The sequence below is a fragment of the Megascapheus bottae genome, chromosome 21 (genome assembly GCF_031878675.1).
Source record: "Megascapheus bottae isolate mThoBot1 chromosome 21, mThoBot2.hap1, whole genome shotgun sequence".
In the NCBI taxonomy this organism is placed as follows: Eukaryota; Metazoa; Chordata; class Mammalia; order Rodentia; family Geomyidae; genus Megascapheus; species Megascapheus bottae.
The window spans coordinates 12113933-12127579 of NC_143529.1; the positions used below are offsets into that span (position 1 = coordinate 12113933).

The 13647-nt window shown below is 40.0% G+C and overlaps 1 protein-coding gene across 5 annotated transcripts in view; it reads right to left on the reverse strand.

Moving 5' to 3' along the window:
• The window catches only part of Ica1l (islet cell autoantigen 1 like), a 46988-nt gene that overhangs the window by 18454 nt on the left and 14887 nt on the right, over positions 1–13647 (reverse strand). For 4 of the 5 annotated variants that reach the window (XM_090354623.1, XM_090354622.1, XM_090354620.1 and 1 more), the window contains exons 5-9: positions 9762–9885; positions 7890–8088; positions 5808–5933; positions 3178–3276; positions 616–701 (exon numbers count right to left, since the gene is read on the reverse strand). In XM_090354623.1, the coding sequence (XP_090210749.1) occupies positions 616–701; positions 3178–3276; positions 5808–5933; positions 7890–8088; positions 9762–9885 (634 nt within the window). The remainder of the gene's footprint in view (positions 1–615; positions 702–3177; positions 3277–5807; positions 5934–7889; positions 8089–9761; positions 9886–13647) is intronic. The other variant, XM_090354624.1, reaches the window with a different exon arrangement.

Sequence of the window (13647 nt, forward strand, 5' to 3'; positions counted from 1 at the left end):
CTGCACAAGAGGACCTCAGACTCTTATCTCCAATTAATCACTAGAAAAGGGGAAGTGAGGCTTGGCTCAAGGCTGGGAGCCTTGAGCTGAAGAGCTCAGGGACAACGCACAGGCCCAGGGGTAGGGCAGTAGCCTTGAGCTGGAGAACTCAGGGTCAGGGGCCCAGGCCAAGTTCAAGCCCCATGACCCACCAAAAACAAAAACAAACAAAAAACATGAAATAAATGAGAAGTAGGCAACATGACATACATAGTGAGATATGTAAAGTGGCCAAGTCATCAGGCCTATCCTCATGTGTGTGGTCTAGCGGGGATGTGTAAGGGCTGCTGACCCTTTAGGCATGAATGATCAGAGGGAACCTGGCTCTTACTAGAGGGCTCAGCCTCCCGATTGCCAGAATCTGGAGTAAATACCCGTTCATTTAGTACCTTGTCACTCATTACCTGCCATATTAGACAATTGAATTTAAAAACAACTTTAGAACAGATGTATAGAGGTACTGAAAAAATGACATGGAAGAAAGTATTCAGTGAATCAGAGAAAAAAAAATAATTCTTTCTACATTAAGTCACAGGACCAAGTCAGACTTGCACAGCATCGCTTTTGCCTGCTTACTTATTGAGGTTTTCAGTCAGAACATTGCCTTCTATTTGTCCTTCTTTGTGGTCTTCAGAAAGCTTGCTGGGAGTGTCTTGTAATCTCTAAGGATTAAGGATAAGAAATTCAATGTTAAATAGACTCGAAGAATCGTTTCTCCCTTTGAGAGATTGACATTGCTAAACAACACAAAATAGGAATAGTTCAGAACCATCCCCATGGGGGGAGTGTGTGCTAATGTAATTTTAACTGACCCCATATGCATATTCATCCTAGTTGCCTGTGGGAACCCCACACACTGTGATGGAGATGGGAAAGAGTTTGCTTTAACAACGTTCTCGTAGGTCCACTTCAACTGTGCTGTAGTGCTCCAAACATAAAGATTTTCAGCTTCAATGCTGAGCAGATATTAGGCATACAATTTGTCTAAATATATAAAGTGGTATTTGAGGAAACATTTATTATAGAAATTAAAAAATAAATTTAAATAAAAAATTTAAACTCCAGTCTAATTCAAAGAATCTTTAGGGTTGAATGATGTTATGTCAGAACCTGACTTTAGAATTCATCTAGGAGATAGGAATGCAAGGTGGCCAGGTATGAACCTGTGGACCAATAAGAATCCAGGAAGAATGTCAGCAAAATTTTAAGTTTGCGACTGGGAGTTTGGCCTAGTGGTAGAGGGCTTGCCTAGCATGCACAAAGTCCTGGGTTCCATTCCTTGGTACTACATAACACAGAAAAAGCCAGAAGTAGTGCTGTGGCTCAAGTGGTAGTATGCTAGGTTTAAGAAAGTCCAACAACAGGCCTGGGAGTTTGGCCCAGTGGTAGAGTGCTTGCCTAGCATGCACGAAGACCCAGGTTCAATTCCTTGGTACCACATACATAGAAAAAGCTGGAACTTACCCTTGAGAAAGTCCAAGGACAGTGCTCAGGCCCTGAGCTCAAGCCCAGGACTGGCAAAAAATAATAATAATAAGCTTGGTGCTAGGAGTGTACCTAGTGATGGAGTGCCTAATATACACTTAGCCCTGGGTTCAATTCCTTGGTACCACATAGAATGAAAAAACTGGAAATGGTGCTATGGCTCAGGTGGTAGAGCGCTAGCCTTGAGAAATCTCAAGGACAGTGTCCAGGCTCTGAATCAAGCCCCAGGACTGGAAAAAAAATTAAGCTTTACTGAAAACAGGACAGGTTGATAAACTGAGAGATAACTGTAACCTAGCCTATAAGAAATGAAGACATAACTGTCACATGCAACTGGTGAATAAGCCAGTGCAAAGGATGTGACTGAAGATGTACAAATGTTAACAGTGCCACAACAGCGACCAGAGGACACTTCCATTTTTACAGAGAGCTAATGGAACTTGTTCTCTTCAGCTGTTCTCAAACCTAAGTCATGACCTTAATTTTTTTTTGCCAGTCCTGGGGCTTGAACTCAGGACCTGAGCACTGTCGTTAGGCTTTTTCCTCAAAGCTAGCACTCTTCTTCTTGTGCCAGAGGACCACTTCCAGCTTTTCTATGTATGTGGTACCAAGGAATCAAACCTGGGTCTTCATTTATGCTAGACAGGCCCTCTACCACTAGGCCAAACTCCTGGTCCCATGACTAATATTTATCATGAACCACATCTGACACTTCAGTGTGAATAAAGGAAATTTGTCTTAAAGTTCTAAAATTATCATGTAAGTAATCTGGCCACTGTTTAGAATAGCCAACCATTCTGTCACATTTCCATTTTGTTTTGTTTTGTTTTTCTAGTTATCTTTTATTGGTTGTTTCCTATTTTCTTATTATCTTCAAATGCTTGCAAAAGGAGTTTCAAGTCCATATGTTAGTTCCATCATCTTTTCTTTTTTTTGGTAGGGTGTGGGGCTTGAACTCTGGGCCAGGGTACTGTCCCTAAGCTCTTCAGCTCATGGTTACTACCTCTACCCTTTGAGCCACAGCACCACGTCCAATTTTCTGGTGGTTAATTGGAGATAGGAGTCTCATGAGTGCCCAGGATGGCTTTGAACCTTAATCCTCAAATCTCAGCCTCCTGAGTAGCTAGGATTATAGGCATGAGCCACTGGTACCCGGCTTGCATTTTAATTTTCTTTTTATTTTCCTCCCTCTCCCACACCACCTTTATCCTACTGCTGTACTTTCTTGTATTTCAATATTGCAGCCATCGTTTGGAATCACGGAAGTGCTAATCCTTATCAGAAAGAGTGCAGAAAATCATTCCCCCTTTGTTTTCTTTTCTTTTTCTTTTTTTTTTTTTTGTTGGTTGTGGGGCTTGAACCCTAGGCCTGGGCACTGTTCCTGAGCTCTTCAGCTCAAGGCCCACACTACTCCTAGAGCCACAGAGCCACTTCCAGTTTTCTAGTGGAGATAAAAGTTTCATAGACGTTAGTGCCCAGGCTGGCTTTGAACTGCAATCCTCAGATCTCAGCCTCCTGAGTAGCTAGGATTACAGGCGTGAGCCACCTTGCCCAGCTAATTTTTAAAGAAATAAATATCAAATTAAGGTTAGCAAAAATCATTTCAACGTTATTATCCAAATGAAGTGTAAACAAGAAATGTAAGAAAAATACCTTTAGAGCTACGAAATCATATGGATGAAAGCCAGTACAGGCCTCATAGATTTGGGACATCATTTGGGCTGTTTTCTCCCAGAATGCTAGTAGTGTTCTCTGCAGACAAAAAAGGTGACACTTCAGTTCTTCTTTCCTCCATGGTTTGTTCAGTGCTGCATTTCCTCATTGATGCAGTAGAAGCAGCAAGAACTAAATTTAGTTGTCCAAATTTGGAGAACCAGAAAGAGCTGTAAATTATAATTCTAAATAAAAATCAGCACCCGTGGTCAGGTGAGGAAGTCCTGCCTGTCACCCTAGCTGCCTGGGAGGCGGAGATGGCAAGGATTTTGGTTCAGGCCAACCTTCTCAGTCAACTGCTGGGGGCAGTCAGGGTGGAACTACTATGGAAAGAATCAAATAGGAGGATCATGGCCCAACAATAGGCTCACACAAAACAGCAAAACTTATTTAGCCAGCGCAAAACATGAGCTATAGACCTGGCTCAGTGGTAATATGGCTAGCACATTGAAGCCCTGAGTTCGAACTCTAACATCTGTGTCTGCATGTATGTGTGCCCATGTTTATATAATACCTATGGAAAATGCAGCTAAAAGAAAGCAAACCCAGACAGGTGCTAGTGGCTCATGCCTGTAATCCTAGGTACTCAGGAGGTTGAGACCTGAGGACCATGGTTTGAACCCAGCCCAGGCAGGAAAATTTGTGAGATTCTTTTTTTTTTTTTAACCCAATCCTGAGAACTGAACTCAGGGCCTGACCACTATCCTTGGGCTTTCTCAAGAATAGAGTTCTACCACTTGAGCCACAGCACCACTTCTGGCTTTTTTCTGGATATGTGGTACTCAGGAATCAAACCGAGGTCTTCGTGCATGCTAGGCAAGCATTCTACCACTAGGCCAAACTCCCAGTCCCTGTGAGACTCTTATCTCCACTAAACTTCTAAAAAATGTGAAATGGGGCTGTGATTCAAATGGTAGAGCACTAACCTTGAGTAAAATAAGCTCAGAAATAGCACACAAGCCCTGAGTTCAAGCCCCAGGACCAGTACACAAAAAAGAGAGAGATAGAAAAGAAAAAAGAAAGCAAACCTGTAGATTGGAACACTTGAGCAGTCTAAAAGAAAAAAAGTTAAAATATGAGAATACTAATTTGTATAGAAGGAGAAATGAGTGTATAAATGTGTAATCTTTATGTTGGTAAGCATATGTAAACATCTTGTTATTGGAGAAGAGTAAGATGTGGGCTGGGAGTTTGGCCTCATGGTAGAGTGCTTGCCTAGCATGCACAAAGACCCAGGTTCAATTCCTCGGTACCATATACATAGAAAAAGCTGGAAATGGTGCTGTGACTCAAGTGGTAGAGCTCTAGCCTTGAGAAAGCCCAAGGACAGTGCTCAGCTCCTGAGTTCAAGCCACAGAACTGGCAAAAGAAAAAAAAAAGAGTAAGATGTTTATATATGCTTCTTCTCCACTAACTTTGGCCTTTCATCAAGGGTTCAAGAAAGACTTGCCCCAAAAATGTGCTCTTGAGATAATTCAAATAATTGGCCATTTTCCTTGTTGTTCCAGGGTTCCTACTCAAAGAGAAGGGGATGTGTGGACAGAACAGAGGAGGATAGAAATTACAGCCATTTGCTTAGAGAGTTATTGCACATGGATGGTCAGATGCTTTATTTTCATGTACATCTCTTCTTGACTCCTGAATCCACAGTATTTGGTGAATTCCTTATAAATGGGAACAAATAGCCATTTTGTTTTTATTATTTTCTTAAACCAATACAGTTGTATTATTTTGCTATCTGTAAATATATGCTGAAATAGGTACCTGCCATTTGCTAACAGCTAACTTACTCATTATAATTATTTCTGTGTGGTTTGAGGTAAAGTAAGTACAGGGAGAACTGCTGGAGCTTAAGTAGTGTAGGATGGTGACTGAGCAGAATGAAAAGAACACATGACCTAGAATTAGAAAACAGGCTTTGAATCCCCACAGAGCCATCTACTTGAATTGTCATCTATAAAATCAACCTTTCCAAACTACTGTGTTCGTTGCTTCAGAGGAAACTACATAGAAGTTCAAACCAGAAACTCGGCTTTCCAGTCAAAACCCAGGCTGATGGAACTTGAATGTGGCTTCCTCGACATCTTCAACCCAGAAGACCCCTAGGTGTCAGTCTCTTTCCTCTTTTTTCCATTCTTTTTCTCTCTCCTCTCTCTCTCTCTTTCTCTCCCCTCTCTCTCTCTCTCTCTCTCTCTCTCTCTCTCTCTCTCTCTCTCTCTCTCTCTCTCTCTCTCTCTCTCTGTCTCTCCCTCCCTCCCTTTCTCTCTCTCTCTCTCTCTGTCCTCTCTCTTTTCTTTCTATGCCCTCTCTCTTCTCTCTCTCTCCTCTCTCCACTAGGACACTAAGACGCCTAACCTGACGCTACAGGAGTGGATAATCTCTAAGGTCCTTTTCAGTTGTAAATTTTACAACTGTCTATCTGTTACAACCTTGATATAGCAATGATAATAGTAGCAGCATGAAAGGAATTTAATAATTATGTGAGTTTTTTCACCCATTAGACAACTTTCAAAAAGGAATCTCACCACTCATCTTTACTGCAAGGGCATGCTGAACATGGAGGTCGGTACCTGGTAGGTAGTGAGGGAATGAGATAACATATTGCAGCGACTAGCTCCAAGCAAATCCACTTTCTGACAAACATCCATTTTTAACTTGTCAAAAGAACCTTTACTATTTCTCACTTGGATCTGGACCTGCAATCATAAAAATATTATGTTAGTAATATAGGCATATAAACATACAGATTTAAACACAAAAAATTATAGTAAATAACAATATCCTTTCTTTGTCTCATTAACATTTATAAATAATGAGAAGACTTTGTCTGTGCTTGGTAATTGTAGGAGAGCCAGGCTGTCTTTAGGTTGAGAAAGTATGAAATGAGAGATGGACTCAAATCTAGACTCCCAGTTACTTGGGGTACATAGATTGGAATGTGTTTTGAGGCTTGCTGGGACAAAAAGTTAGTTAGACTATTTCAATGAAATGAGCTGAGTGGCTCATGTTTGTCATCCAAGCTAAGAGGGAGGCCACAGGAAGAAGGCTGGAAGTCTAGGCTAGCCATCCCAACCAAAACAACCAAAACCAAAAAGCATTTTCCTACTTTTCAACACTGCTGAGAGAATCAGTGTCACAAAACAGATCAGCTGGCATATAAGGTACAGGTTCTCCATCAATGTCATTTTTGTTATAGGGTCTCAGTTTATGAAATGAATGAATTTTAATATTCATTTATGCCAAACTTAGAGCGTTACTTTTTTCAGGCTTGGGTTCAAGTGCAGGGTCTCATACAAGCTCACTATGAGTTATTCCCCAGCCCATTTATTTATAATGAGTAGTTCATTTAGCAAAACAAATGCCTATACATATTTGCTTAGTAGATTAGAGGTGAAATAGTTTGTCTTTGGTAATAAGCTATTTTCATTCTATAAACAATTTCTAAAAGTTGAGGTCGACAATACTAAAAATGTGATTAAATATAATACAAGTGGGATAAAATAAAAAAAGGAAAAAGTTGATGATGTGAGAACCTTTCAAAAAGCATGGCCAGGCACTGTGTCTCACACCTGTAATCCTAGCTACTCAGTCTGAGGTCTGAGGATTGTGGTTTGAAGCCAGCCCAGGCAGGAAAGTCTGTGAGAATCTCATCTCTAATAAACCACTCAGAAAAATCCACAAGTAGTGCTGTGTCTAAAGTGGTAGAACATTAGCCTTAAGCAAAAGGAACTCAGTGACAGCACCTAGGTCCTGAGTTCAAGCCCCAGGACCAGCAAAAGAAAGAAAAAGAAGGAAAGAAAAAGGAAAGGAAAGGAAAGGAAAGGAAAGGAAAGGAAAGGAAAGGAAAGGAAGGAAGGAAGGAAGGAAGGAAGGAATCTCCAAGCAACCAGTATTTATAATAAAATATGTATTTTTAATATATGTGCTACCAAAGTAAGCATTAAATTTTAATGCATTCTTTTAAAGGCAGAGGCAGCTGGGTACAGGGGCTCATGCCTGTAATCCTAGCTACTCAGGAGGCTGAGATCTGAGGATTGCAGTTTAAGCCAGCCCAGTATTAAAGTTCGTAAGACTCTTATCTCCAATTAATCACCAGAAAACTGAAAGTGTCACTGTGGCTCAAGGGGTAGGGTGGGAGTTATGAGCTGAAGAGCTCAAGGACAGCACCCAGGCCCAGAGTTCAGGCCTCACGACAAAAAAAAAAAAAAAAAGTAGAGGCATTTGTGGATGTCTATAATCTCAGTACTTGGAAGGCAAAGGTTAAAGAACCGAATTCTTATGGGGCTGGGAGTTTGGCCTAGTTGTAGAGTGTTTGTCTAGCATGCACTAAGACCTGAGTTTGATTCCACTTATATAGAAAAGCTGGAAGTGATGCTGTGCTCAAGTGGTAAAGCACTAGCCTTGAGGGAAAAGCCCAAGGACAGTGTCCAGGCCCTGCATTCAAGCCCCAGGACTGGCAAAAAAAAAAAACCCAAAACCCCCAAAAAACAAAAATTAAAAAACAGAATTCTAGTCCAGGTGGGCTACCAAGCAGAGCAATGTCTCTTAAAAAAAAAAAAGAGGGATATTATTTTGTGATCTTCACAAAACTATTATGTACCAGTTCCATATTCTATATGTCAAGGAAAGGAAAGGAGGATATGTTTTCCTACTTTTCTGAACTTCTCCATTTGTTTTAAGGTGTCTGGATCCAGTTCCTGGGATACATCTTTCATCCACAGCAGAGCTCCTCTGTATTCTGTTCGTGCCTGTTCCATCCGATTTATTGTCATCAATGTGTCAGATACGGCCCTTTGACTAAACGTTGCTACTTCTTGCTTCAGCCGAGAGAGAGGAGTACACAAGGCCAATCTAATGGCAGAAAGGTAAAAGTCAAAGGGTTCTATGTCCCATAGACAAAAATAAAAGTTCAAACTAATTATAAAAAATATTTGCTATAAAAATGAGCCTACAAATATGAAATTACTGACATACCTAAGGAGATTTAGAAAGTAAATAAGGTTCATATTGTCAGCTTTGAATTATTATGCCTTCTCTTTTATACCTTTTTTTTTACTTTAAGAAATATACAATTTATAATTTTTGTAGCACTTTGGATGTTAATCCATGTATCAATAACCTGACAGACAGGTAAATTTTCCATTAAGAAAAATAGTTCTTTTCATTATTTGTCAGTCATGGGGCTTGAACACTGAGCTTGAGTGTTGTTGTCCCTTAGCTCTTCAGCTCAAGGTTAGTGCTCTACCACTTGAGCCTCAGTGCCACTTCTGGTTTTCTGATGATTAATGGGAAATAAGAACCACAAAGACTTTTGTAACTGGGCTGGTTTTGAACTGAGATCCTCAGATCCTCAGATATCAGTTCAAAGTATCCTAAATAGCTAGGTTTACAGGCCTGAGCTACCAGCACCTAGCTAGAAAAATAGTTCTTGGGGTAACAAAGGACCTGCACTTATAAACTTGTAAGTTTAGAGAAAAAAATGAGAATTTTTTTTTGGGGGGGAGCTAGTTCTGGGGCACTAACTCAGGGCCTGGGTTGCTATCCCTGAGATTTGGGCTCAAGGTTAGACTCTGTCATTTGAGCCATAGCTCTACTTCCACCTCTTTTGGTGTTTCATGGAGAAAAGATTCTCATGGACTTTTCTGCCTGGGCTGGTTTTGAACTGAGACCTATAAATCTCAGCCTCCTGAGTAGCTAGGATTACAGACATGAGCCAGCAGCATCCAACAATACTTGACCTATTTTTAGTAATTACTAAATTACAGGATATTCTTCATAACAGGTATTTTAATGTGAAAAAATGGTGAAATAATGTTAATATGTAACTAAGAAGGAAAAGACACTTACATTTAAAAGAAGTCCAAACATACCCCAAAATTGTATACTATAAACAAGTGAAGGGCTGACATGACACAGCCATTTTCCTGGCAGGCAGGAAGCCCTTTTAATAAAGAGGGTGGTTTTAAAAAAAGAGAGAGAAAAGTAGAATATATATATATTTAAAATAATGACTTTGTGATTCTATTATATTATTAAAACACTTAGAAAATAGAAATATAGCCAGTCACTGGTGGTTCACATCTATAGTGCTAGCTACACAGAGGCTGATATATGGAGGATCATGGTTCAAGTCCAGCTTGGGGCAGAAAAATCCAAGAGAGTCTTTTATCTCCAAAACAACCTATAAAAAGCTGGGTAAGAGGTAGGTCTCATGTGACAGTGCCTGCTGAAGCAAGTAAGCAAAGAACAAGCAAGGCCAGGAGTTCAAACTCCAGTATCACAAAACAAATGACAACAAATATAAGTACAGACCTAAAGGCTGTAGAAATTAAGCAACCAAAATATTAAGAGTGAACTGAGAGCTAGGCATCAAAATGATCATATACTGCAATATATTTCTTTTTAACCCTTTATCAGACTGATCAGTAACGTTTCCTTTCTGAATATGCTCCTTTAAATAAATGCATATGTCACAAATGTCATATTGGCTACAGATTGAAAGATTATGAAGATCTGTGGAGGACCTTTGCTTGGCTGAAGAGCAGAGTGCCTTGCCAGTGGCATCCATCGTTTTGCCAGCTTGGGTTGTATCCCGTTCTGCTTGAAACTTCAAAAAGAGCCCTAGTTCATTTTCTTCCTCTGACATAGCTAGGGAGGAAAACACAATTGTTTCATTTAATCATTTATTTAAAATATACACATGCAATTGAAATAATTCTCACAGCACTAGCAATCTATGCTAAGAATTATTTGAGGAAAGAAGAGGGACTTTTTTTTAAAATGATGGGCCTGGATTTGAACTCAAGGCCTGGACACTTTATGCTCAAGACTAGCACTCTACCACTTGAGCCACAACTCTACTTGCCAATTTTTTTGGTGGCTACTTGGAGATGAGAGTCTCATGGATTTTCCTATTTGTGCTGGCTTTGAACTGTAATCTTTAGATCTCAGCTTCCTAAGTATCTAAAATTACATGTGTAAGCCACTGGCAAGAGACTTATTTTTAAATGTAAATTTCTTGACTTTATTTCTAAAGGTTCTTATTGCATAGATCTGGCAATGTGCTTTTTGTGCAAGCATTACAGATGGTTTTGATGCAGTGAATCAATGAACTTGCTTTAGGAAAACTGATTATTAATAGCAAATAAATAATAAACCAAAGACACAAATGGTATAATTTCAAATGTACAAATCTACTTTAGGATCATTGCTTTTTACAAAGCATTTGTTTTGTATTTATACCTGCTTATTTCTTCTAAATTTTCATTCCTATATATTCCTCATCCACCAGGTATCCACATTCTGCTACAGAAATTCTAAAGGCGTCTTCTAGTTCACTTCTAATTAGTGTGGTCCATGGACTAAAGTCAATCTAAAATGTGTGTTACCAGACTGTGAGAAGTAAAGAAAAGTGGGGTAGAGACTTAACTATTCTGCTTGAGTCTGTCATAGCTGTTAAATCTAATAAGAAGAAAATTAGGGGCTAGAGGTGCAGCTCAGCTTAGCGTGTACCAGGTCTTGAGACACACACACACACACACACACACACACACACACACACACACACACACACAAATGACTAGGGGGTTATTTATGTTTTATAAATTTCATTTTTATTGCAAACTGTCAGAAATAAATTTAACAAAACAAAACATTGGTCTTTTAGCACAGAGAGTTTTAGAAACACTGATCTAATATAAACTTCTAACCTCCTTGAGATGAATAAGGTGAAGAAAGCTTTTATGAAATGTTTCAATTGAGCTACAGTGAATGAAAATGCCAAGCCTCATTGTACTTTCATCATCGACAGAAAATTGAAGGTAAGAACTGAAAGAGAGGCCGGGAGTTTGGCCTAGTGGTAGAGTGCTTGCCTAGCATGCAGGAAGACCCAGGTTCGATTCCTCTGTACCACATACATAGAAAAAAAAGCTGGAAGTGGTGCTGAGGCTCAAGTGGTAGAGCTCTAGCCTTGAGAAAGTCCAAGGACAGTCCTCAGGCTCTGAGCCCAAGCCCAGGACTGGCAAAAAAAAAAAAAAAAAACTGAAAGAGAGCCAGGCTCGGTGGCTCGCACCTGTAATCCTAGCTACCCAGGAGGCTGAGATCTGAGGATTGCGCTTCAAAGTCAGCCCGGGATTAAAGACCTTGAGACTCTTATTTCCAATTAACCACTAGAAAACTGGAAGTGTAGTTGTGGCTCAAGGGGTAGGGTGGTAGCCCTGAGCTGAGAGAGCTCAGGGACAGCTCCCAGGCCCAGAGTTCAAGACCCACAACCGACAAAAGAAAAAAAACTGAAAGAGAATCCCTGGGTCACTCTGAGGTAGCAACAGAACTCAGCCCTCCTCATTTGCTTTTGGGCTGCTTCTGAGTGTCCACAAAGTGACTCCATGATGTGTAATAGAGGTACCTATACCAATAGCAACTAATCTGAACCAGGTTCAGGTTAAACTATTAAACTAACCAGAGTTAGTTTAATATGATGATTACTGGAAAGATGAATATTACTGTTGAATCAGAAGTTCATAAAATATGCCTTAATGGAACTATCAGGGAAAAACTATCATTTTCTTTTGTGTGTGTGTGCTGGTACGGAGTACTTGAATTCAGGGCCTCATGCCCTCCTTTTGTGTTTTTTTTTTTTTCTCAAGGATGGTGCTCTACCACATGAGCCATATCACTTCTACTTCTGGGTTTTTGTGGTTAATTGAAAATAAAAGTATTTTAGATGTGTCTGTTCAGTATAGGTTTGAGCCATGATTGTCAGATCTCAGTTTCCTGAGTTGCTAGGATTATAAATGCAAGCCACTTAGCATTTTTGTTCCTATCATAGAATTCTCTTGGTTCAATGTTTGTGAAGGCCTTTTACTGCCAGGTAAAATATTTTGACGCTTCACAATTTTACTCCAAGTTTTCTTTATTCCTTTATCTCCTATTAGTCTCAGTTACCAACCCGTCTTTCTGCAGATGCTATTCTCATTCCTTAAAGGACATTCCTTGGACTCAAAAATCCCCTAAGTATTCAATTTCTACAAACCCTTCAAGTTTTACCTTATTTGTTTAATCTGTTTTAGGTGGTTTTTACTTGTAGGAATTCAGAGTTATATTATTATACTAAACTCAATACTGTGTATAGCATCTCTTATTTTGTTACAAAAACTCATTTCTCTATTATTCTTCAGAAAAAAATACAGGCCTGGGCTGGGGGAGGAGGCTCATATCTGTAATCCTAGCTACTCAGGAGGCTGAGATCCGAGGATCAAGGTGCAAAGCCAGCCCTGGAACAAAAGGACCTGAGACTTTTTTTTTTTTTTTGGCCAGTCCCGTCCTTGGACTTTCTCAAGGCTAGAGCTCTACCACTTGAGCCTCAGCACCACTCCAGCTAAATGTATGTGGTACCGAGGAATCAAACCCGGGTCCTTGTGCATGCTAGGCAAGCACTCTACCACTAGGCCAAACTCCCAGCCCATGGATCTGAGACTCTTATCTCCAATTAACCTCTAGAAAATAGGAAGTGGGGCTTGGCTCAAGAGTAGGATGGTAGCCTTGAGCTGAAGAACTTAGGGATAGTGCCAAGGCCGAGTTCAAGCCCCACAATACTCCCCCCCCAAATATTTTGAGCAATCATGTCATATTGGACTTCTTTTTTCTTTTTTGCTAGGCCAGAGGCTTGAACTCAGGGTCAGAGCACTGGTCTTGGGCTTTCCTCAAGGCTAGAGCTCTACCACTTGAGCCACAGCACCACTTCTGGCTTTTTCTATGTATGTGGTACCAAGGAATTGAACCCGGGTCTTCATGCATACTAGGCAAGTACTCTACCACTAGGCCAAACTCCCGGCCCTGGACTTTTTTCATTAATGGGACAGTATATGGACTCTAACTGTAAAGTGGTAATTTACACACCTTTCAAAGAAACCATTTATTGAGTAAATCTTTACTGAGTATTGACTACATATTAGACATTTTAGAGCTTTGAAGATATAGACGTAAACAAAAGAGACAAATTTTTGTCTTTAAAGATAGTATGTATGCTAGGAGTGCTGGAGTGCTAGGAGCTCAAGTGATAGAGCACTAGCCTTAAGAAAAGGACAGTGTTCAGGCCTTGAATTCAAGCATCAGGACTGGCAAAAAAATGAAAAATAAAAAAGGAAAGAAAAGAAAAGAGAAAAAAGAAAATAAAGGAAAGTATATACTGGAACCCAGAGTGTGACCTAGTAGTGGAGTGCTTGCCTAGCATGCACAAAGCCCTAGATTTGATTCCTCAATACCACATACACAGAAAAAGCCAGAAGTGGATTGAACTGGAAAAAAAAATAAAAAAGAAAGAAAGGAAGTATATTATGATAAGAACCAATAAATAAAATGTTGAATATTGTTAAGTGGATAGGGGAGTTATGAAGGGGGTGGCTGTTATAT